Below are 27,934 nucleotides of genomic sequence, written 5' to 3' on the forward strand. Positions count from 1 at the left end.
ATTATCCTCTGGTAGTATATCTTTCATAAGAGCTAATAACTCTGTGAAACTTTTATCCGACCATCCATTGCCCGCCTTTAAGTTGTACAACTTTAATAACGCAGACAATCTTGTGAATTTTGTACAACCATTATACAACGATTTTTCCGCATCGCTTACCAACCTCTCGAACATTTTGGGACAGTCCTTAAGATCTTCTTCAAGCGCTTCTGCAATCTCTTCGACTCGATCATAATCATATGTATCTGTGCAATCGTCATTTGAAGCATAGGTCGTATTATACCCCGATTCAACATTCTCGTTACTTTTCTCACCATGCAAATTCCAACATGTATAACTTCTATCAATTCCATACCGTAGTAAATGCGATGCCAACTGAACCGCGTCAACCTGACTCCCATAACAGCAACTCAAGCAAGGACATGTCATTCGATTGGGGTCTTTGGCGTGCGCAATAGCAAACTTAACAAATTTCGATACCCCATTCTCGTACTCTTTCGACAATCGATTGGAATACATCCATGTCTTATCCATGGTTTTAACGCAAAGTAATTAGGGTACAAAATGGTATAACGCGTTTCTGTCAAAACCCAAAGTATACACGGAATGAATACGGAGCAAGAAAACACAACATATTCACGCAATTTCAGACAAATTCATCACAGTGTACCAGTAATTTGAGGAAGAAATTTACCTCGGATTTACCGAACAGCAACGTCGAGAAGGTCAAACTCACGGAAACACAGGGAATGAGCGCTGTACATATAAAACAACATCAAGGATAAGTCATAACGTATAAAACAATTCAAGAAACTTATATGATGCACATGAACAATTCAAGAACCAAGTAATCGATCATTCAAGAAATTCAATTCACAAGTAAGAACCAAGAAATTCAAGAACCAAGAAATTCAATTCACATTATCAATTTTATTAAATTATCAACTCGATGGGGATATAAGGTTAGTGTGTCAATGGACGAACCGGTATATCAATAGTTAAACTACGTGGACTAATATTAATAAAAGGAGTGCTAACAATACCAACTCTAACACTCTTTTATTGGGTGAAACTCGTCTAAGTCCCACTATTTTGAGTCTTTTGTCTGTCTCCTTTCCAAGAACTCAAGAGCTTGTTGCGACCAAAACACAGTTCCAAATATCATAACTGCTTCCTAATGCATAACTAGAGCTAAATAATATAAAACTGTCTAATTAGCTCAGACCAATCACTTTGAACCTCTAGGCCACCACTCATGATCTTTACTAGTAAGAGGTCATATAGATTTAAGACGGAATACATCCCACACAGGCAGTTTAATTGGAACAGTACCACATATAACTGGTTGTACATAGTTACTGGTTGTAAACAGAACTATACTAAGTGCACAAGTACCTGAGTTTGTCGCTTTGAGATTAAAAAATATAGGACAGAACCGGACAACTACAACAGCTTTGCTTGCGCAGGGAATCTGTATAGCAGGCCTGCATATCAAGGTCAAATAATAAAGCAACATACATAACTAACATATTTTGGTAACTTGATTCATTAGCTTAACATGAATAATTGAACATAATGATTCATTCTAGATACTAAATGATTAAACACATGCTTTGGGTTTGTATAATATCTAAGCTGAAAGACATACCGAGAAAGATCTTTTCTAGAAAATATGTAAGCTGCATTAACAGATTCAGACGCAGTACCGATTTTGTAAGAACCTGAAATGGGCAAAGACGTGAAGTTTTCAATTAGACGCAAACCATGTAATAAAAGCTAAGCAAGAATTTATCTATAAAGGAAGAAAACAACATATATGGTTCCCTCAGATCCTCAAGACCTCCTATTTGCTCACCACGATACTCAACAACCTGCAGACAAGCACATGAAAAATGTACATATAGTCCATCAGGGTTCATTTTACACTACAGTGACCATCTTAAAAATTCACATAATATTAAAACATCATTTTACAACATTAAATAGGATTGCCAAAATATGACTGTAGCAGACAAAGTTATGCCAAAATATGAATGTACATTTTGAAGTTTAACTGTTCATTCAAACCAACATGTAATAGGATTGCCAAAATATGAGACATTGCTCTAAGTTCTTGAAACCATATCACATATATCACTGTAGCAGACAAAGTTATTCCATTTGAGTATCCAACATTTAACATCAAAATCACTTTCTGAAATTTCAGTAATAGTTAGAATATGAGGATACAATGGTGCAAACATATCAGTTCATTCCTTCCTACTTTCTCAGCAAATTTAAACAAATGTTGAAAAGGCACTGATTCTATTAGAACTCCCAACATTATTTCTAAGTCAATGGCGATGCAAGTTACAGAATATCATTTATATCAGAACAAGATGAAACTTTCGGTAAGTTACAGAATATTAAGCAAACATAGTCACAAACTCTAATAATCGATACTGACAAATAAATAACCCATAATGTAGCAATGCAAGTCCATTCAAACCAAAATCGACCACCTATTCTTTGACTTCTAGGGCAAAACAGAAAGACACGAAAACCTAACCTTAAAATGCAATGAGATTTCCAGGTATTGAATCCTTCTCTTTCGAATGCAGTCTCTTTCAAATTTGCAGTGTTTATCGTTGAGATTTCCAGGTACTCTGTGGAATTTTTTCCAGGGCAGCGAGAGCTTCGAACGAGAGAGAGTGAAAGAGGGATTTCTGAAAGTCAGGGATTTTGTAATATTAGATTTATTATAATTTTTATAAATGACCTATGAGAGCGCTTTTACCATGAAAGCGCTTTCATAGATGTGAGACTGAGACCTATAAGAGCGCTTTTACCTTAAAAGCGCTTTCATAAGTCTGAAACCCATGAGACCTATAAGAGCGCTTTTACCTCAAAAGCGCTTTCATAAGTGTGAAACCCATGAGACCTATAAGAGCGCTTTTACCTTAAAAGCGCTTTCATAAGTGTGTGAGACTGAGACCTGTAAGAGCGCTTTTACCTTAAAAGCGCTTTCATAAGTGTGAAACCCATGAGACCTATAAGAGCGCTTTTACCTTAAAAGCGCTTTCATAAGTGTGAAACTCATAGATGTGAGACTGAGACCTATAAGAGCGCTTTTACCTTAAAAGCGCTTTCATAAGTGGAGACCTATAAGAGCGCTTTTACCTTAAAAGCGCTTTCTTTACATAGGCGAATTTTTTTTCAAGCTATTACAGCGCTTTACTTAAAAAGCGCTTTCTTTTTGGTGCTGCCAAAAGCACTTTTTGGCGTAGTGCTCTTATCAAAATTCTTCATTCCCTTCTGAATTTTATTATGTTTTTTTCTCAATTGGATTGGAGAGTTACGACTTATGAGCACCACCACCATTCTTTTTCTTGATCTCTAGCCATGCTTGCTTCTGGTTTCCAAAAGAAGCTTTTAGAGCCTGAGCTTTCAGAGCCTGTTATGTTTCGCTTTCAGAGTTTCTTTCAGTCACACGCATTTCTTATGCCTCTAAACTACTCTAAAGCTCTTCAATTCTCATGGTTCTAGTGTCTTTCAAATGTTCTATGGATATAACCATGTAATCAAACTGAGCAAGTGATCTTAGTATCCTTTCAATGATTACTTGTTTAGATAGCGTTTCTCCACAAGACTTCATCTCATTCGTGACCACAATCACTTTAGAGATGTAATCAGACACCTTCTCATTGTTCTTGATACTAATATTATCATATTGCTTGCATATGGCCTCCAACTTTACTTTCTTCACTAATGTGTCACCACCATAGCATCCCATAAATGTATCCCACGTTGCCTTCGCCGTCGTCGAGTCAACAATCTTTTCAAACACCTTCGTATCCATACACCGATGGATATAGAACAATGACTTCTAATCCTTCTTCCTCGTTTCACGTTGTGCATTTCTTTGCGCTTCTGTTGCATTTTCTACAACCAGCGTGTAACTGTCATTGACGAGATCAAAAAGATCTTGAGCGCCAAACAACATGCACATCTGAATCGACCACCGATTCCAATTCATTATGTCGAATAATGGAAGCTTTGTATTCAAGCTACTATTTTTACCGTTCATCTTCGATCTTTTGCAAATCGCTAAATTCTCACCAAAACTCGTGTTTCTAAATCCCTGAGAATCAATATCTGTGATTTTCTTCGATTTTGATCTTCAATTCGGTGTAAATTTGATGAATGAAATCAATCACACACCTCACGTAAACTCGTGTTTCCTTGTGAATCAGAACCGGAGCTCTAGATACTAATTGTTGAAATTAACAACAAAATTTCATTGTTGCATAAGAAAAAAAAGATGAAAGAATTGTAGAGAGAAAGAGAGATTAAGTAACTATCTTTTCTTCAATAGATTCAGTTTCTCTAAAGTTCAATTCTCAAATTCTCAATTTTGGTAAAAATGTAATTAACTTTGGGTTTATATACACTAACCCAAATTCATATGTAAATAAAATACAAACTCAAATGAAGTTAAGTAACTTAAATTTGAATTACATTTAACAAAAATCACCATCAAACAAACATCGTTTTAAGACATTAAGAACCAGCAAAATCCTTCTCCTGTTTCGTTCCATTAGTAATGTCCTTGACCATCTCCTCTTGTGAAAAACTTCGAGCACCCATTGAGGGCTTCAGAACACAACACAAGGTACGATGCATACTCTTATATCGTTGGACAAACAATTTTATTCTAGTCTGAGTTTAGATTATCATTAGCCATTATACTTTGATCCATATTTGGAGAATAAAATTTCAAATTTCATAGAAACAAATGGGGATCAAAACTTTATAGGAATATGGGCCTATTTCTTTTGTTTTTTTTTAAAAAAATAATTTTTATAGTGTAACATAATTTTGTGAAAAAAATCTACAAAGAAAATTTTCATAAAAGTTTCAAATAAAAATTTATTTTGAATAGTTATTCTTAAAATGTTATTTTAGATATTTCATCATTTTATTGAAAGTTTTTTTAGATATTAAAATTTTAAAGTAATAATTTAATTTTGAAGCTATTTCAAATAAATTTTTATAAAAATTATTTTTGAGATACAACTTTTTGAAAATATTATGATTTTAATTATGTTTTAATTTTTAATAATGTATTTTTATGGTATAAGATATCAAAATTAGTCTTTAAATTAAAAAAAAGTGAATATAAAAAACTTATAATATTTTAAAAATTATTTTATAAAATCTATTTTTTAAAATAAAATAAAAATCCATTTTTTTAAACCGAAACAAAATGGTCCTATATCTAATAAAATTAAAAAGTTTAATCGTAATAACAATGTCATTCGTTGTTTACAACTTGAAATCAATAAAACCAAAAACAATGGTTTATCAATATATTCGACCACCTGTAAGACATATTTTTTCAGTGTGCATAGATTAAACATGTCTGATTCACTTTAAATTAGGTTAACTCAAACAAATAATCGTGAATTTTTTTAATTACAAATCAAATTTATTTTATTTAGTTTTATAACAAATAGTAAAATATAGAAAGGAAATTAAATATCATAAAAAATAAATTGAAGACCACTAAAAGAAACCTTAGGTGAAGTTGAAATAGTTTCTTTTTCAAGGATTAATATGAACTTCATATTTTTTTTATGATGTATGAAAATGAATATCTATTCTAAAATAACATCAAAAAAAATGGTTTAGTTTAGACCACACAAAATTGATGATCTTCAATCAAATCATTCAAAGTATGTGGGTGGGGTAGGGAAAATAATTTGATTTGTTTTTCTCATCAATCCTATCCGATCAAGTTTCATAGAATACACGTAAGAGAAGGAAACATTGACTACAAGTTAATATTATTGAATTGCCAAATGTAGGGTAAACACATATTATATATTTTATAGTGTTACTAAACTAGACAACTTTGTAGTAGCAGGAGGAAATTGAGGATCTAAGATGCCAAAAAAATGGCTATACATCATTGTGATTATTAAATACAACACTTTCATTGAAGACAAAAAAGATGGGTGATTTAATTGAAGTCATCATCTAATTACTTTTATAATTTGACCACTGATTTCTATATAGTGGTTTTCTAAATACCATAATTTCAATAAACTTTTCTTCTGGTTTTTGGCACATAGAATTGACTTTGGGTAGGTTACAGCTCATAATGTTCAAGCATACAATATATATATATATATATATATATATATATATATATATATATATACTTTTTTCTATATGCATGTCCTTTCAAGTTGTTTTGCTTAAATCATTTAAAAGTTTTGTCAACAAATAAATGTAAGAGACATAGGTTTTTTAAATAGTTATTAATAACGAACCATGCGTTGACACGAGTTCCGTTTGAATTGATAATAAGTTTTGTCAATTTTAAATTTATATTTTTGGAATAGTTAATATTTAAAAAATTACAAAATATAAATTAATATAATTCATCAACTGTGATTTCGTACATTCAAAAATAAAAATAATATGACTAAAAACATTTAATATTACAGGTCGAGATCTCATTTGTCAATTTTAAAATTTTTTAATCTTTAAAAAAATCACATATTTTTTAATAGATATATGTTATATTAAATAGTGTAATAGGTATGCAATTTTGTACCTCATTGGAACCATCTTCAGCTTTGTTAGATGATTTTGCGTAGCATGTAATTTGGCACCAGCGGAAGGAAAAAAAGCATTGTCATGCCCATATGGATATAGTTGTCATTGCAGAGAAACAATTTTATCCCAAATTGCATATATTGATTGGATTTTGTGGCTCAATTAAAAAAATAAAATTCATCAATTAAAATAAGCAACTTTTTCTTTGTACTTTTTACGTAGAAAACTTCTTTTATTCTTGTTATTTACTATATTTTATTTAATATTTTTTATTTTTTTATATATTTTAATTTAATCTTTCTTATTTTTAGAGTTTACTTTCATACGGTCTGTAACAAGATATTTGTAATTGTGTTTTATACGTAAAAAAATTCACATAAAATTGATTCTGAGATTTTACGAGTTAATTTCAAAGACTTTTAAACTCGTGATTGTTCGCTAAAAACATATGCGAACAACATTCTATTTCAAGAAGAGTGTTTTCACTCCTCAAACGCATACACACTCCATTTCAGAAAGAAGAACAAAAATAGACAATAAAAATACATTACTTTTCTGCAAAAAAAATGTTTCTACATAAAAGGGTTGCATTGGGCGTGTCAATTTGTTTACTAGTGTTTTTAGTAAATAATCACGAGTTTAGTTCACTTAAAAGATTAACTCGAAAATCTCAGAGACAATTTGTGTAAAGAAAAGATACAACGAAAAATGTGTGTGATTTAAGTTTAAAACGTTTGAATAATAACCAACTGGATGCAGACAATGAACTTTGGATACAGATAATAAACAATAAACAAAGTAAATGACATTTAACATAGAAGCTTTGAATACAAGAGATTTGCAAAAACTTTAAAGAATAGACGCAGACTCACATTTCTCAGAAATTATTTCACTCTTTTGCTTGGGTATTTTAGTTCTTTAGAGAATCAATGAGAATTTTTCAACCCCTAACTCGTACATTGAGACTAACTTATATACTAATATAAGTAATAGTCGTCTATAAAGGATATATCCTAATGATTTGACAGGTTTCCCACTACTTAGGAACTTTGCTCTAACTTGCCTCCATGTGTCTTCAAGAACAAAATTGCTGAAAAACCAACCACTACATTGATAACTGCATTGATAACAACTCTTGAACACCTTAACTGCCTTCGTCGAGAATCCTTGATCCATCCTCATGATGTTGAGTCCTCTTTCTATCACATAGTCTTTGGACTTAAGAATATCCTAAGTACCGAACACCTAGTAGACGTGTCAACTTCGACACCGGTCGGAGCCTGATTTGTGACAACCTTTTCAAGATTCTGGACATGTTTGGAAGAGAGAGTGATCCCAATCCCGTGGATCTATTCCTAAGAATCCTCCAAACTATTCTCCACCTCAACTCGTATGACAAGTTAGTCGAACCAATTAGTTGACATAGTTAATACGTCAAAGTTTTTGGTCAAAGTTATTTGACACTTAGCATTTTCAAGGTATCTATTACATTTGTTGACTTTTCACCAACTAGAAATTCCATGCTAACAGCGTGATAACCCCCCTTCAGACAAAAGCTGGAAAGAAGAGAGAAATGTACCTTGAAGGAACTGCTGAGTAAGGATCAATATTTCATTAACCTCAAGGAAAATATTAAAACGTATTTCAATAACCCGGTCTCTGCTGATGCCAATTCTAGCCGCCCGACAAGGAAGGACTCTCATGGACAAGAAGATGAATATGACTAAGGAATGCACAATTGGTACGATAAGTACACTCCTATGAATACATCATGGGAAAATATTTACCAAGAGCGTAATAACATGGAGTTCCAAAAGGCAGGAATCAGAAACCCTTTTTCCTACTAGGGAGTCATCCCGGACGAACAGGATAAAGTACTGTCTCTTCCACAAGGGTCACGACCACAACATCGGCGACTGTAGACAACTAAAAGACTCTATCAAGGGGTTGATAAAAAGAGACCAATTGTACAAATATGTTAAAGGAGGAAAATGAGAGAGGGAAGAGTTTCCCAAAAGTAGTCCCCCTCAAAAGTTGCGAATGTTTAGACCAACGACGAAGATAAAAAGGCTAGCATGGGGAAACACCAGTAGATTACCGATATCACTGGAGGGGAACCCTGGGAAAACATCATGTCCGAGGGTACCAAGAAAAGAAAGATCAATGAAATGTTGACCATCCATAAGAAGGATAAACGTAAGTCAACAAAAACCCCTGACCGACCAATGATTAGGTTATGGGACTTCGATAAAATTTGGGGTACCCTCAATGAAATCATCTCCTTAATTATAATAGCTAGTATCAGATGTTTCAATGTCTCTCAAATTCTAATTGACGGTGGTATCTCGTGCCATATCACAATCTCTGAGTTGTTTGAAAAGGTGAGCCTCGAAAGAGGAAGCTTATGGTCATACGAGGGCCCATATTTGCAGGCGTTCAATAGTATAAAGTCTCATCCATTTAGGTATTTCGAGTTAATGATATTTACAGGAGAAGGGAAAGATGTTTGACACGTCAGCTCGTAGTTCCTCATAGTCCCTTGCACAAATGTTTACAATAGAATTCTTGGAAGGCCCTTCGCAACCACCTTGGATGTCGTAGCCTCGGTCCATCTCAAAATCAAATACCATATTCTTTAAGGAGAGCTAGTCATAACCAATGCTGATCTTAAAGGGGTGAAAATGATATATCAAGAACTCCAGCAAGACCATGGAGAGAGCAAGGAAATGAAAATAATTGTGGCGTCCCTAACCGTTTAACTCATGAGCATGAACGTCTAGCCTCCCAAAAGTGTCTAACCTAAAAAGAAACAAAACATGAAGAATAAGCGGTGGCCAGTCCACCTGGTTATGTTTTCGAATTATCATTTGATGTTATTTATGTATATTCAACTTTCTCAAATGTAGGATGAATTCCTATTCATCAATGAAATATTGCAAGTTCTGAAATATTTATTTTCTTTGTGACTGTGTTAGGTAACGAAGAGTCTGAAGTATAATCGAAGAGATCGAGGCCCCAACACAAAGACTCAGGGATGCTGTCGCAAATGCTAAACACATGTCACTACAAAAATCAAAATCCCACAATGTAAAGCGACACAAAAATAAAGTGGAAAAACCATCAAAACAACAATAATGGCCCACCTTCATATGGAAGCTATCCACTCTAAAGCCCGCGGTGGGTTGGAAACCACGTCGACCTCGGGATGGCTTTTCACTTGTGGGGTGGGAAGAGGAACCAACCTTTGGCCAGGAACAGACCCATAGGCGTCCAATAAACTTTGAGAGAAGGTATTGTAAGTTCACATGGATCCCGAAGCACTGTACCTGGGATCAATCGCATATATTGTAAACGAGTAAAATAACACATATCTATTTCATTTTAATTGAACTTTACAACAAACATTGCTACAAAAACGAAGAAGAATGGGAAGGCTAGCCTATAACGGACATGATCTTCCCATCTTTGAGAATATGATGCGGGAAAATGCGCTCTCTTAAAATACACAGAGGATGTTGAAAATGCTCTACTTGCTGCAATGCATTCTTAAAGTATTCTGAAACAACTGTCAGGCTAGCAAGAGAACACTTAGTTAAACGTTGAACCAAATAGGAACTTTCAAGACACTGAGCCTATAGATCTCTTTGAATCTCCGAAATAGACGACTAAGTATATGTTAAAGTAGCCCAGGTAGAAGCTAGAGACTTGTCCTTCTTAGTTGCACCCTCATAAAAAGAGTTACCTAGTGGGCAAGAAAGCCAGGGAGACTGGGGGGGGGGGGGAGCGTAAAGCATCACATACTCTAGTAAGAGAAGCATAAGCTTTTTGTATTTCTTGCAGGTATGTATCCCTCTATAATTTCAGGCTATAAATAATTTCCTCCAATAATTGTTTCTCTTCATGTTGTCGGTCATACCAGAGAGCGTGCCAACAACCATCCCCACCAATGGCCATAACAGCATATGTGCGACGGGTGTGATGCGCTAGAGTCACCAGTTCTTCCTCAAGAGCATGATTAGTCAATTTGGATAAGTAAGAGAAGTCTTCCTTGGGAGGAGAAGCCATACATTCTTTAAAAGGGTGAGGGCTCGACCCCGTCATTCGCTCAGTAGTCAGAGGACCATATGCATGCAATGCCTGTTAAGGTGAATTTAAACCAACAACATTCCTGGAGGGCTCTTAAATAGTGGAAGAGCCCGCTACAGTTTGCATCGGCCAAATTCCTCATCTTAAAAGGTGGAGCACCTCCTCATCCTTCATTTAATATGAAGATAATAATTAACAAAGTAAGAACAACAAGCGAGTTGGTAACAAAGAAACCAAGGGAGGCCGATACATACAAAAAAATAATATTCATTTCTTCCAAACTACAAGCATCCATCAGTAGGCGGGTGTCAATGAGGTATTTCAAGCGTTCCCGAGAAGCTTTATCTCCATGGAATTACACCTCGGGGTAACCCAGATCCTTGACGAAACTCATCCTCCTGTTCTTTAGATACAACTTTTCTTAAGAAAGGTCGTCCCCTTTGTAGACGTACAACTCATTTCCCATTAGAAAATGACATTCATTCAAATACTTGAGGAATAAGCAAGTGCGATTGCCTCCAACTGCTTTCCCGACAATGCATATCGTCTCACGAGCCTACACGTGAAGATGGATCTTTGAAATGCTGGAAGGTTTTGAAAAACCCCTGAAGCCACAAACGGTATGCACTAGATGGAACAAATAACGACCATGTGTTTGAGTCATATGACCACATTAAACTTTGAAGAGGTGGAAGATCTACCATTTAAATATTCACACCAATATTGGAATACTTTGACATATGCCAAACTCCAAGGGGGAAGTCGAAGATCCAAGATTGAGAAAACTCACTCATAGAAAGGGATGAAAAAATCACCACACTAGCTACAAATTCTTTCATGTTTATCAGGGGTCAAGACACCCAAACCCGAAGAAGGACCAACATCTAAAAAGGATCCATCAAGACTACCCTCACGAGCGAAGATAGAAATAGTTGAAGAATACACAAAATCCTCCCAAGAAGTGCAAATATCATATTTTGACTTTTGAGTCATGGTTGATTCAATATTCTCCAGACATAAGGAAAGGAAAACCTCAAAAGGGGGAAACAACAACAAAGAAGTAAGGACACCTCAAAGAAATGAGAAACCGACTCTTCAAATATCGTGTGAAGTCACCTACATTCAACACTCAAGTGTTTCGGTTCCCAAGGATCGTTATGAGAGTACACCCAAAAATACATCTAAAGAGTGGGTGCATAAAGGCGCGAATTTCAAAGAAAAATAATGTATTCTCTTGGCTTTCCAGAGCAACTGAAAGAATGGCTAGCATGTGAGACAAATACAACAACCCCTTACTATATAATACAAAAGTAAAGGCTTATAGGGAAACTGTTCCAGGACGATCAGAAGTGTCATTAGCCGACCACTAGGAGGGAATTCTTATTCATCTAAAGCATTGAAGGCGTTGGAGAACTACCTTATGAAAGAGTGTAGACAATCTAAATCCAAGATACGTTCAACGACTCTTCACATCACACGTCTAGCAAATAATGGGTTATCATAACCGCCTCATTATATAAAAGATAGGCGTGAAGTATTTATTTACACAATTTTCAAGCCTAACTTCCATTAACTATTCTCCCTCGTATATTGACTTGAGCGTTGTAGTGCTAACATTACAGGTCATCCACTCCTTCACTGCATCAGAAACTCAGATCCATCGTTGTCCATCACAAATACCGATTCACCAAGCAATTTTGGTTCCACAATGAAACACACATCAAAAAATTAAATGAGTAGTTGAATTCACACTTTTTTTTTATCAAATGTGGTTTAAGTTGCTCTCCTTAGGTGCCGAAACAAAGAACCCTAATTTTTTTGCAATATTTTCGCTTAGAGGATAACTTTCCTCTACCTGAGAGATTGAGTTGGACAACTATTAATAGTAATATATATGCTTAACTTACTTGATGAACGGGCTGCCTTTGCCAGACGAAGTAATCAAAGGCAATATGCTTATTTTTCAAATAAATTATGCCAGGCGATCTAGTGGATCCTTCTAGAAGGACCCAATAGGGGTGAAAATGGTTTCCTCAATAAATTATGCTAGACGAACTAGGTGTTGCGTGACGGTCTCTTGGAGAAATGGTTTTTAAGCATTCTTCATCTTTTTCAACAATGTTGTGACTTTGTAACTTCCCTACTGACACATGTCTCAATCAATCAACTATTGTAAATTATTAAGAATTAATAATCTTGAGTGTGTTCAAAAATGATAAGAAAATATTCAAATGAAGATTAATTTTGAATTCAGAAATAGGCAAAACTTGTGAAGTGTTGCAATAAATTTGCATTCAGAAATAAACAACATTTGCGAAGTATTGTAGTAAGTTTGAATTCGGAAATATGCAACATTTCGTGAATTTGAAACAGTGCAACCTTTGAAAACTATTGTTGTAGGTGAAACATTGCAACGTTTGAAAAGTGTTGTTGTAGGTGAAACAATGCAATATTTAGCAAAAGCGTTGCTGAAAATGTGTGTTTCATCAAGGGACACACAACCTTATGAAACAACACCAATTTGACCTATGAGCATTTCATATTCAGAAAAAACACATTAGAAAAGTCTATCAGTTTGACATAAAATTCCAGATTTTATCTTCCCTACATTTGAGTTTCCATCGGTCTTGTGCAAAATCGAATATAAGCTGAATTATCTTGGATATTCATACGTACAAACTCTAAGACAATTTAAGAGTGCTTGAAATACTATAAAGAAAGTGATTCGTTCACGATTTCATCCTAGATCCATTCAATTTAAAAGCATTATCTAACAAACTTATAGTATTCTCAACTAATGACAACCGAAACTTCCGTTTTAAATATCAGAGGATAAATTGTTGTGTCTTAGACGTATTCTAAACACAAAAAAAATTTACATCATGAATTCGGATACGTTTTTGTTATTTCTCATAAAAAAATTAAAGTAATATAAAATTATAATATCAACATTTTAAATATGAACTCTTCTATAAATTAACATCTGAGTATGATTATCGATATTATAATTTTTTGATAATTATTATTTGATTTAATAATAATTTAAATTACATCTAATTAATTATATATATTAAAAAAATCATTAACCTCTTCATACCATTTCGTATTTGGTAGTAGTATACTGACGGAACGAGTTTTTTTGCAAGTTCTATTTCATCTATAAACATTGCATCTGTGTTATGTCTTTGTTTTGTCAATACATAAACAGAACCAATATATTAATAAAGCATGCACAGTATAAATTATATATTGATATATGTATGAGGTACATGTCATGTGGTAGATATATTAGTTTAGCATTCTCATCATGCATTATCTTAAATTCTAAATAAAATGTTACATTTCAGATTTGAATTTATAATTAAAAGTGAGTTTTCTGAATAATAAACATATATGTTCCGTATTGAATTTGCGAAATGAAAATTTTATTTTCTTCACGTGTATGAATATAATTAATTTGCATTGATTATTGATTGTTGTATTATATGTGAATAATATGTTTGTGTTAAATGAGACTTATTATTATAAGACATATAAAGATCATCTAAAGATTGATCATGACTTATATAGACTTCTGAGTTTGGAGTCTAATGTAACTATTGAATTATGAGATGTGAAACTTTTTAGAACCTTATCACGGAGGATAAGGAATTCGAAATACGCATAAATGAAGAATCTCGTGAGAAATTTTCTCCATAGATTGTTGAACTAACCGAAATTTCATCACGGATTGTTGAAAAACAACCCAAAATTAGGATAATCAAGAGAGTCTGAAAGGTTAAGGATCTAGGATCGAATAAAAATGATAATCAATTTATTTCTTTTACCTAGTATAAGGAATTAGTAAGAATTTTGTTCGTAATATTCCTATTATTTTTCAAGTGAAAGATGATCATAAGACTTATAATAAAGCAGTACCTTCAATGGACTCCTCTTCTTAGAAGGATGTCATCTAAGACGAAATGGATTCAATACTGTCAAACCATACTTGGGAACTTGTGATCTACCTAAAGGATCAATGCCCATTTGATGCAAGTGAGTGTTTAGAAGGAAGTATCATAGTGATGATACACTAAACACATACAAGGATAGATTAGTAACCAAGGGTTTTAGACAAAAAGAAGGTGTTGATTATTTCAACATAGATGCACTATTAGCACTATGAAAATTAGAGTTTCGTTTGCATTAACTTCTATGCATAACCTTATGGTTCATCAAATGGATGTTAAAACCGCATTCCTAAATAGAGATCTCGATGAGGAGATTTACATGGAGCAACCAGAAGTTTATGTGCTTCTTGGTAATGAACAAAAGGTGTGCAAGCTTGTTAAATCCTTGTATGGATTAAAACAAGCACCGAAACAGTGACATCAAATTGTTTGACTCCATCATTGAAAGATTCACCAATTAAGGGGGAGACATACAACTTATGGGAAGACTTTTCAATCTTATCAAAACACGAATTCAAAGAGTGTGTCATCATCAAAAGAGGGAGGTTGTGAGGAATAAATCTTATATTTAGTTCAATTTTGATGAAGACAAAGATATCAAAGAAGAAAAAGATCAAAAGTGTCATGCAAATCAATGATGGAGTTGATCAAGAAGGTTGAACACAGAAATTCAAGTGAATATATGAGACAAGTGAACATAACTAATATGCTCATTGCAATTTATATTATACTACTTTAAATTTCTCATAATTGCATCTCTCACATCATCTAAACACCTTCTTGCATCATCATACATGATTATCTAAAAATATTCTTCATCTAATTTTTGTTACAAGTGTTTGTACACAAAGTTGTGTGAGAATATTGTGATATTCATATGTCTCCATGTTGATTATATGATTGATCATTAGCAACGAGATGAATGGAGTTTTAGAAACAAAGAGGTTTCTAACTTCCACATTCAAGATGAATGATCTTGGACTAGTTGACACACTTTTGGAGATCAAAGTAAAGCAAAATAGTGAGGATTATGAACTTAGTCAACCACACTATGTTGAGAACGTGCTTGATAATTTCAAACACTTACGCTTTAAGGAAGTGACCACTCCATTTGAGCATATGGCCAAACTTCAAACGAATGATGAAAGAGTTGTGACTCAATTGGAATATGCAATTGCATGCAATGTACTAGATCCGACATAACATTTGTAATTAGTAAAAATGAGTAGATTTTACTAGAAATCCAAATGGTGAGCATTGGAAGACTATCATTAGGGATTTCGACTATCTTATGAAAACCAAAATCTTGGTTTCCATTATGGTAGATTTCCTGCCATATTAGAAGGATATATCAATTCGAGATGGATATCGAGTGTTGAATATCATAAATCTGCATTTAGGTGAACATTTACACTAGTTGGGGTTGCAATTTATTAGAAGAAAAAGAAACAAATATGGTTCAATTTCTCAACCATAAAATCAGAGTTCGAGGCTCTTGCTTCCACTGGTGAAGAAGCTGAATCGTTGAGGGACCTTCTGCTGGAAGTTACATTGACTAAAGACAATGTTTCAAAGGTGTTGATACATTGCGGTAGTCAAGCCACTTTACCTAGAGCATACAAAAAGTGTATAATAGAAAGTCTATGCAAGTAGGACTTAGACATTCTTTCATGAGAAAATGGATTAAAGATGTAATCATTTCATTCATTTACGATCGAACTATAATTTGCTTGATATATTTACTAAACCATTGGGCAGAGATTTAGTAAAGACTAGCTCGAAAGGTATGAGATTGAAACTCCTTGAATAATGGTTCCGACAACGGTAACAACCCAATCTGAAATTAACAAGCTTTAACCTAAGATTCAATGGGTAACAACAAGTCGTTGATTTGGATGTTTGTGCAACATTATGTGATCGTGTTGAATAACACATATTGAGGGTTGAGTTTTTTCAAACTCTTAATGAAGTTCTATATTAAGGATATGTATCTCAAGAAATAGATATAGAATGAACTTCACCTATATGAATTTCGAGATGGTGTCGTCTCAAAGTGAAAGTTGAAGTTTCTCTCATGAAAAATTCACAAAAACGGGAAAAGCACATGACCATAAATAGTTTTAGGCGAGAGATGTAGGCAAAGAACCCTTAAAGAATGTGTGTAAGATAATGTCGGTATAATCGCAAGGGATAACGATTCAAAGCATAGCTAGCTAACGTTCCGATTAAACTTTGTGTTATCTTTACTAAGGCTAAGTTCAAATCGAAAGAGACTTAACTGTATTAACATTCATTTCCTCTCTTTTTCTGGAGTTGGTCTTGTCATTATTAGAACAAGTGAGAGATTGTTGTGAATTATTAATAATTGATAATTTTAAGTGTGTTCCAAAATGACAATAAAATATTCAAGTGAAGATTAGTTTTAAATTCAGAAATAATCAACACTTATGAAGTGTTGCAATAGGTTTGAAATCGGAAATAAACAACACTTGCAAAATATTGTAGTAGGTTTGAATTCAAAAATAGACAACACTTCGTGAAGGGTTGCATAATGTGAAACAATGCAACCTTTGAAAACTGTTGTTGTAGGCGAAACAGTGCAACACTTGGTAAAAGTGATGCTATAGGCGAAACAGTGCAACGTTTGAAAAATGTTGTTGTAGGCGAAACAGTGCAACACTTGATAAAAGTGCTGCTATAGGCGAAACAGTGCAACATTTGAAAAGTGTTGTTGTAGGCGAAATAATGCAACATTTAACAAAAATGTAGCTGGAAATGTGTTTCATCAACGGTCACAACCTTATAAAACAACACCAGTTTGACCTATAAATTGAGCATTCCGAATTCAGAAAGTACATTAGAAAAGTTTATCATCTTCACATAAAATTTTAAATTTTATCTTTCCTACATTCGAATTTTTATCTATCCTGTACAAACTCGAATATATATTGAATTATCCTAAATATTTCTGCGTACAAACTCTAAGACAATTTAAAATATTATAAAGAAAATAATTCGTTCATAATTCTAATATCAATCCATTTAATTTAAATTAATTTTTCTAAGATCAACTTATTCAGATAATATATAATAAAAAAACAAACTACCGAGTTATGTGATTATGGAGAAATAACATTCAACTATTTTAAATATGAGTTTACTTTTAGATCTCCTATTACAATTGTGGACGAATTAATAAGAGCAAAGTTGAAAGTATATTCTAGTCAAAGTTGGTTGATTTTTCTTTGCATATAATGGTCAATGCTTTGATTAATCTAGACCATAATATATAACTATAGTAGGAATTGATACTAAATTGCCAGATACAAACCCCACTTTCTTTCTTTCTGTCTTTTGTCGAGTGATATATGAAATGGACAAATAGTCCTTTTCAATATTACACGGTTTCTACATATAGAGATACATGTATGATGAGTATGTGTACTTTTTGCAAGTGGTTTAATTTAATATTGTACTTAATTTTGTTGTGGGGGTAACATGAGAAGTAGCTGGTTTTGTATGCAACAAATTAATAAAGCAAACGATATATGCCAACTTTTCTATTCTATGCATGGGTCCATAATTATTAATCTATGTAGTTGCCAAAACCGTTGGTTGAGAATTTTGTCCTTGTAATCATGCTCATTATTGTTTAAAGGCAATTCAATAGTATCACAACAATGTCACAATCAAGTTAAGTTAGCTACTTGATGACATTATTTTATATTAACATCTTTCTAATTAACTTTAATATATACACGTGAGCTGGAGCCAATTAAGTTAATTAACTCTCTTAAGCCAAGAAATGGAGCCTTTCTTTTTGTATATATTTTAGAAAAGTAATTGTATTTCTTTTTCTTCCAATTTTTTATGAGACTGTGTATAAAGTTGTTTACTATATTTAATTTATGGAACACCAAACATGGACGAATGATCTGGTGATTAATCTGCACTGTGGCAGTGGGATAATTAATTGGAATTTTGCATTACACGTGATAGAAAATAGAATAGGTTAACATATTATATTAATAGATATTATTGATATTAGAGTCAAAAGTTAAGAAAAAAATTTATACCAAACAATGCATATTAGACATTTTTTTTTATTAAGCAATGATATTCAAAATCGAAAAAGTGAGTACAAGGATACTCGAAACCCTTACAAACTACTGAATCAAACATTCGAAATGAAACAAGATAATGGAGAAGAAAATCAGTTAGAAAAACTAAACGAAAAAGTGGTGTTATTCGCGATACAGAGTCATTCCCACGATTTAAACATAGCACTCGACCGACACTCCTCAAACTTCGAAATATTTTCTTTGAGCATCACAACATTACGCACCAGCCAAATATTCCAAACAACCACCAACCAAATAACGCTAACAAATCTACGTTCCTCTGACACCTTCATCAAATGGTACTTGAACGGGAACGGAGATAAATCCTCTGTTGACAACTCAAAAGCTAGACCTAACCAAGAAGCGATTGTTGTCCAAATTCTCCAGCTGAAATCACAATTGTCAAAAACATGTTGTTTCGATTCATCAATCTTAAAGCAAAACACACAACATTTGTCTCTGTCATCGCACAAAATCCTCCTTTTCATGAGTTGATCTCGAGTAGGAAGCCCGTTTAGAATCCAACGCCAACCGAACATTAAGACGTTCGAAGGGGCCGAAATTTTCCACACAATATTTACTCTACTTCTCACCTCAACCGAAACTGGTGCAGCTGAAGACCTGGACATAAAATTAACATAAGCAGATTTAACAAAGAACAATTGTTCCTTCTCTGGTATCCAAACAAAATCATCATCAGCATCTTGAACTGGCTTGAATTCCGCGAGCAAATCCTACAAATACTCCCCTAACCAACTTCCTCCATCATTGTGATTCAGCCCCAACCCTTGCGTGAACCATGACCAGTCACCAAGCTACCATTGCCCTGCATCAACGACACTACAAAAAGGATCAATAGTCGATGCAAACAGTTCATGGAATGGATCCTTCAACGATTGCTTACCTACCCACTTGTTATACCAAAAAGCAGCGTTCTTTCCATCCTTAACCCTACAATGAGTATTTCCTGAGAAACTATTACCATCCTTAATAAAATCCACCATATTTAAATCTCTCAACCATAAAGAATCACCGTGACTAATCACTTTTTTGTCGCTAATAAACATCTTCACTTATGACTTCTTGTATCTATGATTAATCAAGCCTCTTCAAATTTCACATCTATCATTTACAATCCTCCATTTTCACTTCATTAATAGAGCTTTATTAAGGACTTCAAGGTTAATAATTCCAAGCCCTCCGTCTTTTTTAGGTTTACAAATATGCTCCCAACTCACCCAATGTATAGCTCTCTTGTCCTCTAAACCACGCCACAAGAACTTACCTATAATGTTGTGTATCTCGTCCAACACCTTGCACGGAGCCTTATAAAAGGATAACGTAAAGATTGAAATAAAATTCAGATCTGAGTTGATCAAAACAACTCTTACACCTAAAGAAAGGAACCTGCCTTTCCAAGAAGAAAGCATGCTCCTAATATTAAGAATCACATCCTTCCACATAGACAAACTTCTAGGACCATTCCCCACCTTGACACCTATAAATTTGAAAGGAAGAGTATCAACCCTGCAAGAGACAAAAGACGAAGTCGCCTCTAACAACCAATTGCTCATGTTGATACCATACACATAACTTTTGCAGAAGTTAATGTGGAGGCCATAAATCAAGTCAAAGCCTCTCAAAATACCCTTGATGCTTCACAAATGGCCGCTTCCTCTATCACAAAGAATTATGGTATCGGCTACGAATTGGAGGATATCAACATATTCCTTATCATTAATCTTAAAGCCTTTGAATTCCTTTTGCTCCATAGTTGTGTCCACCAACCCAGTTAAACCTTCCATAGCTATAACAAAGAGAAAAGGAAATAACGGATCTCCTTGACGAAGCCCACGTTCCACCTTAAAGTCATCAGTAGCGCTACCGTTAACCATAACTGACATTGAACTTTTAAAGACACAAGCCTCCATCCAACTACGCCAATTTTTTCCAAACCCCATCTTGATAAGAAGAAACCTTAGATACTTCAAACTCATGTTGTCATAAGGTTTTTTGTAATTAACCTTCATAACTAAGCAAATTTTCTTCTCTCTTTTCGCTAAATCTAAAACTTTATTAACCATCAAGACCCCATCCAAAATATTTCTACCCGGAATAAACTCAGTTTGCTTAATTGAAATGATATTCCCGATGACAGCGCTCAATCTAGAAGCAAGCATTTTTGCTAATAACTTGTATAAGCAACCAACAAGGAAAATAGGTCTGATTCAGACAGATTTTGAGGATTTTGCACCTTAGGAATGAGAGCCAGAAAAGACGCGGTGCAAGCCTTGGTTAATCTAGCTTTACAATGAAAATATGTAACAAACAGAATAACATCTTCTTTAATAAACTCCCTATACTACTTAAAAAATCAAAACTATACCCATCTGGTCCCGCACTCTTATTGCCATTGCAACTCCATATGGCAACCTTTATCTCTTCATCTGAAAACTCCCTTTCAAGTTACTTACTATCAAACTCAGTGAGGCTATTAAACCGCAAACCATCTGACAAAGACTTGTCTACGCACGACTCCTTGAAAAAACATTTGAAGTGTCACTTAACTTCACTCTTAACCTCCTTCATCTCCTCTAGACAAACCCCATCAGAATCTACCAAGTTAATGAAATTTCTCCTATAACAGTCCTTCAAGGAATTGTGAAAAAATCGATAATTTCTATCCCCCTCTTTCAACCATAATTGTCTAGATTTGTGTCTTAGCATTCCTTCCTTAAGCACCATTTTGTTCCACAAATTTTCAACACACTTAGATCTCTCTTCAACCAGCCTGCCAATAGAAGCCCCATGGTTATCAATTAATAAATTATCCAGAGCATTGAGATTGATAACATGAGTCTCCACACTTCCATCAACCCAACCGAAAATTTCTTTGTTCCATCATCTCAGTCTAGCTTTTAACCTCTTCAATTTCTCACAAAGTCTAAAATTCCATCTACCTTCCACTTCAATCTTGGACCACTCTACCTTGATGAACCTGACAAAGTCAACATTCTTAAACCAACAGTTATTGAAACGAAATGGTTTCTGCCCCTAATCTAACGAGTAAGATTTCAACCAAATGGGACAATGGTCAGAAATATCTCTCATACCAATCCATTGAGCCGTGATTTTCCACACATAAATCAAATTATTAGACAGTAGAAATCTGTGCAATCTACTCATAGCATTGCCACAACCGTTGAACCAAGTAAGATGCTCACCCAAACACAACATATTATAAGCTGCATTTCTTAATTGAAACTTTTGAAGTCCTACATATCTCTACGTCTGCAACACGACCCAGAACCTAATATTTCCTCAATTTTTGTAACTAAATTAAAGTCTCCACATAAACATCATTCCTTCGAGAATTTCATCCCCTTCTTCTTAATCAACTCAAACCACATTGATCTTTTAATCCCCATGTTACGCAAAGCATACACGTTAACAAAATTATACGTAACACCCTTCCAATCCGTGTTAACCCCCATAAATCCATCTCCCCAAAATCTATAGTTAAGAGAAAGCAAATCTTTTCTCAAATAATGACTAAGCCACAGGAAGCTCCCACGGGATCTGACGATGTCTATTCAACATCCTTATTACCCCAAAGATCCAAAGCGCATCTTCCATCAAAATCCTTAATTTTTGTCTCCTGAAGAAAGAAAATATCAAACTTTCCAGAGTGAATAATGAAATTGATCCTCTTCCTCTTCAATTTGCTTCCCCCATCCCCCTCTCTAATGTTAAGTGAAACAATATTCATGACAACCTCTTCATTTTCTCCTCCATAGTGGATATCCCCTCTTTATCTCTCATTTCCATCTTCTCAATTGCTTTCACATAATCTTCTTGCTTTGCTTTGCACGAAATCCCCAAATTAGTGATAGAATCCCATACAACCCTGCTAACTTCATAACCGATATTCTTCAACAGACAATTATTGCAACAAATGACGTCAGAATCTATCAAAGATTCACAACATAAAATTGAACCTCCAGAAAAACAATTGTCTTCTTCTCTCAGAATCTCCATCATATTCACCAAAGAGTTCAAAGTTACAACTTTCTTAGAATTTAAACATGCAAAATAGGAAGGATTGATCAACCCTAGACCACCCAATTCTTTAACTCTTTCACTTTCTTCCTCTTGGGCCTGGATCTCCTAGCCTCCATAAAGGCACCATCAAAGGAAATTGGGCCCTTAGGAGAATGGACCGAAATCGGAGACCCATTCAACAAAAACACCCCATCTGATACTAAGTGGCCCCCCTAGACCATCAAAAGAAATGTCAACAGATATATCCTCATTCTTCTCCAAAAACTCCTTTAGCTCGAGACATATTCCCTCATTGACCTATGAATCTTTGACCTAAGTCGTCCCACTCACATCATTCAAAGCTTCATTGCATATAATGTTATCAGAATAAACCTTTTTGTTTGGAGATACCAACAAATGAACAAAATGTGAAAATTGATTAGCCTCATCCCTATCAATAGCTTCCACATTCTTAGCACCTAGATCCAAATGACAAGTCACATCATCAACCATAATCCTAACACCCTTACCGATGGTTATAGCATTGAAATCTTCCTCCTTAACATCGATGATCGGACCACCATGGCTACTTTCAGACTCAGAATCACTGTATTCTGATTCATCATCTTCAATGACACTCTTCCTTGCCAAAATTCCCACCGATACCTGGTTCTAATCATGATTCCAGCAACATCCATCCTGGATCCTTTACTCGTGGAATCATCGCAACACACTAAGGAACCCAGAGTTGATGACAAAAAATTGAAGAACCTTACATTCCACACTTGACAAGGAAAACCATAACATCTTATCCATGTGACTCTCTCAGGATCCACGTCTTCACGTTTCCACTTCCTTACATCCTTAAACCATTTCCCTAGCCACACCTTGATATCTTCAACTAAAGTTGCCAATTCGCCTTCAACAAGTTCTTCTAGTAAACACAAGTTAGTGCCCATAGAAGTTGCTTTGACTAAGAAATAACCCTTCGAATAGAACATCTCTTGCATGGTATATGATTGGCCTGGATTCTCAACCACCCCAATATAAGCCTTGGAAAATTTCAGCTAAAACTTCAATTGAACTTTGGCTTATTCGTGAAACCTAGAAGGCGAAGAACACGACCATTGACCTTTGATTGCTTCCGCATAAGCCATCTTATTAGCCCTGAAAAGATTTCTTCCATTATGAAAAAACCTCCTTCCAACCTCTTTACCCGACTTCAAAAAACCTTTCCTCTCATCCTCGAGCCTACCCCTACCAACAACATCCTTCTTCTTCTTTAAGTCGAGATATTTTCTATGGAAGCGGGGAATATTAGCAAAAATCTTCCTATCATTCAATAAGATGTCATCTAACTTCGTTGCTAACACTCTAACATCCTTCACGTTGAAAAATATGACAAATTCGTACCTCTTACCCCTCACATTCCTTTTAGGAGGTATGATCACTTCACCAATGTCTCCTAAATCCTCAAAATCATGATACAAATATGTAGCTTTATTCCTTTCGCCAAACTCTTTGATGTTAAAAGTAGAATTTTTTAAGTCTCTAATCCTTCCACCCAAAGTAGCCGCGTCCCATTTCTCTCTTATCCTCCTTCTAGGATTGTTGTTTGAAGAAACCTTAGTCCATTAGTCGTTCTCGCTGCTCATCTTCAAGGTTGCTAAGCTTTGTCTAGAGGCAAAATGGAGCAGATTAGGGTTTTCTATTCTAGAGAGAAGGCATACCTTCTCTCTCTAAGATATAATGCTCTGTTAGTTACAATGATTTTATACATATTTGTTGTTACAATATAATTGAGTTGGTTTCTTATGCAAATTTGAATCCCCAACAAATATAGGTAGCATCCTATATCACATTCATCTTTATTAGCTTTTAGCCTCCCTCGTTCGTTCGCCTTCTTCATCTTCCATGAAAAAATTTAGTCATTCCACACCTAGCCATATGAACCTTACCTTGTCGAAACTAATGGAGCATGTTGTTACCAGCACATAAACCAATTATATCTTTACCCCTACAAACCTGAACCTTGCATCAAATAAAACCAATCAGACAACAACTCACCAAACCAAAAATCAATCTACAAAAACCATCTCAAACAATAGAAATATATAAAATATCATCATCCCGTACAAAAACTTTGAAGCAATACAATTCTCAATCTACTGAAACCATCTAGACAAGAAGAAAAACCCTAAAAACGTAAAGAACCAGAATTCTTTTTCTACGAGGAAGAGGAAATACAAGATCCCACAAAAAGAATTCACCTATTAGGATATTGGGAAAAATCATCATAGAAAAAACCATACACAATGAGTCCATCCAAATTGCTTTAACCAACATATGGTGTAAACCCTATAAACTCTCTGTCAAAGAAGTGGAAACCTCCATGTTCAAGATGACAATGGAAACGACTGAATATCACAATCATATTCCCAAAGACAGTTCCTAAATTTTCAAGAATTCTTGTCTCATACTCCAAGAACGGGGATATAATTACTCCTCTAGTATTGCTAAAATTCACGAAAGTTCTTGTTTGGGTTCAAACTCGGGGTCTTTGTATTAATAGAAAACCCCTCAAATTGGAATTAAGCTAGGAGAAAAGTTGGAAGAGGTGATTGAAACACGCGTTTTTGAGATATTGGATAGATCTATCATAGTCAAACTTAAAGTTAATATCAACATTCATACACCTATTAAGTTAGGAACGCATATAGAGAGTAAATCCAATGGGGTTTACTTGGATGGGCTTTAGGTACAAAAAACTTCCATTGTTCTGCTTACATTATGGCATAATAGGGTGTACTGAGGAACAATGCAAGAATTATGAACTACCTATTCATGGAATCATTGAAGTCAACCCCTAGGCCCATGGATCAAGACTAACCAATTGGGAAGAAGATAGATTCCAAAAAGAGGAAATAAAATACAACACAAAATAGGTTAGTAAACCCAACACCAACCTTCACAGCCTCATTCCTAAACTTATGTTATATCAGCTAGCCACATTAACAATAGAAGATGATGAAGACAAAAGGAATAAAGTTAAGGAATCCACTATTCTGAGCTAAAAAAAGAAGATTCCTAGAGATTTAAAACTTATTATAATATAAAAAAACTTCCCCAACAACCAAGGTGGAAAGCCTTATCGATATGGAAGTTAGCGAACCATGAATATTTTCTCGTGAAACCGCGGAGGTTGGGAAACCCCTGCACAATCAAGCCCCTCAAACACATGATAATTTATTACACCTCTGATATATTATTTTTATGCAAAAGAAAAAAGAGTGAGAGTGATAAGATGTGAAATCTATTTTCAATGTTGGCCCCTTATCTAACATTCACAATATTAGTTGTATTAGTATTAGTTTAGGGAAATATGTTGGCTTAACTTTAATATGGAGCAAAGATGTAAACCTTTACATCCTCGACTCTAATCAAAATTTGATTGACTTTTATACTATGCCTACTAATAGCTCTAACTCTAACAACATGATTTGGAAGGGTACGGGTATGTATGGCTATCCTAAAAGTAACAAGAAAGCTCTTACTTGCAAACTGATTAATAACCTTGATCAAAGGCATGGCTATACTAATTGGATCTTGTTTAGTGATTTAAACCTTATAACTAACAATAAAAAGAAAACATGGGGGGATTATATATATAATGATCTAACCAATACCATTAATAATGCTTTTTACTGATTTTCAATTATATGATCTAGATTTTACAGGTGACAGTGAAACATGGTGCAACAATCAACAAGGCACAAACTATATCATTGTCAGGTTGGAAAGATTTTTGGAAACCAGAAGTTGGACTAATCAATTCCCCCATTACATAAATACTCATCCCCTTATAACTAAATCAGACCATAATCATATCCTCATATAGTTCAGTACTTCTAACTTCTAAAAAACTACTAGAAATCAAAAGGATAAACTCAAGCAATTTGAGAAATTATGGATTGAAAGCCTTGATTCTAGAGAGACTATTAAGAGTAGCTGGATCTCTAAACCCGTTAGTAATCCAGCGAACAAACTCAATTTCACTCTCAACACCCTATGGGATTGGGGAAATTCTAAGTATGTTAATCTAAACAAGGAAATAAAAAAGCTCTCTAAGGATCTTAAAACAACTAAAGGCACTAACTTCCATAACAAAAACTCTAACTACATCTTCGATCTTAAAGGTAAAATGGACAACCTTCTCCACAAGGAAGAGATTTGGTGGGCACAAAGGGATAAGATTCATTGGCTCAGAAATGGAGACCACAATACAAAATTCTTCCATAAAAAATCCAACTAAAGAAGAAACTATAATGGATCAAGTCTATCATTAAAAATAATGGAGATACTACCTTCAAAGAAGAAGAGATCTAAGACACTTTCATTCGATTCTACAAGGAGAAACTAAAGTTTTCTAAGCTCACCCAATCCCAAGAGATTGACAATATTTTGAAAAACAAGCTCAACAATAATATGGAAATTGGCCTAAATGCCCTTTTCTTCGCTGAAGAGGTATATAAAGTTATGACTCAACTCAAAGGCTTGGCTTATCCTGGTCCAGGTGGCATGCCAGCCTTTTCTATCATAACTATTAGAGCATTGTGGGTCTTGATGTCACTAATACTATCCTGAATATTCTTAATAACAATGAAAACCCTAGAAGACTCAATAAAACATGCATTGGCCTTATCCCAAAGGTTAAAAATCCCTACAATCCTACTGACTACTGACCCATCACTATATGAAATTTCATCATGAAAATAATTACCAAAACCATTAATAACATAATCAAGATCATCCTCATTAGCATCATTAGTGAGAATTAGAGTGCTTTTGTCCAAAAAAAGGCTTATTAGTGACATCATTATGACATTCTTTGAAATATTCAAGTTCCTCAACATAACTACTAGGAATAAGAAAGGTTATGTAGGTATCAAAATAGACATGGAAAAGGAAAATGATAGGCTTAAATGAGACTTCATTAACAAAACCCTCATAAACAATGGGTTTACTAGTAGTATAACCAAAACTATTATGAATTACATCGCATTTGTATCATTCTCCATCCATATCAATGGTTCTACTATAAAGAGTTTCACTTCCACTAGACAAACCAGACAA

The 27,934-nt window shown here is 34.4% G+C and overlaps 2 protein-coding genes and 1 long non-coding RNA gene across 3 annotated transcripts; all 3 read right to left on the reverse strand.

The window, feature by feature from the left end:
• Positions 1-18,900: 18,900 nt before the first annotated feature.
• Positions 18,901-19,764, reverse strand: LOC127136861 (uncharacterized). The gene is made up of 2 exons (XM_051063376.1): positions 19,580-19,764; positions 18,901-19,381 (listed from the first exon to the last, which is right to left on the reverse strand). The coding sequence occupies exons 1-2, from the start codon at positions 19,762-19,764 to the stop codon at positions 18,901-18,903; spliced, it is 666 nt and encodes a 221-aa protein (XP_050919333.1).
• Positions 19,765-20,418: 654 nt separating this feature from the next.
• Positions 20,419-20,940, reverse strand: LOC127136862 (secreted RxLR effector protein 78-like). Its single transcript, XM_051063377.1, has one exon. The coding sequence runs from the start codon at positions 20,938-20,940 to the stop codon at positions 20,419-20,421; it is 522 nt and encodes a 173-aa protein (XP_050919334.1).
• A 3,550-nt stretch (positions 20,941-24,490) lies between these two features.
• On the reverse strand, positions 24,491-27,487 carry LOC127074818 (uncharacterized). The gene is made up of 2 exons (XR_007786119.1): positions 27,166-27,487; positions 24,491-24,826 (listed from the first exon to the last, which is right to left on the reverse strand). It is a non-coding gene; the product is annotated as an uncharacterized LOC127074818 (long non-coding RNA).
• Positions 27,488-27,934: the final 447 nt, after the last annotated feature.

The sequence above is a fragment of the Lathyrus oleraceus genome, chromosome 4 (genome assembly GCF_024323335.1).
Source record: "Lathyrus oleraceus cultivar Zhongwan6 chromosome 4, CAAS_Psat_ZW6_1.0, whole genome shotgun sequence".
NCBI lineage: Eukaryota > Viridiplantae > Streptophyta > Magnoliopsida > Fabales > Fabaceae > Lathyrus > Lathyrus oleraceus.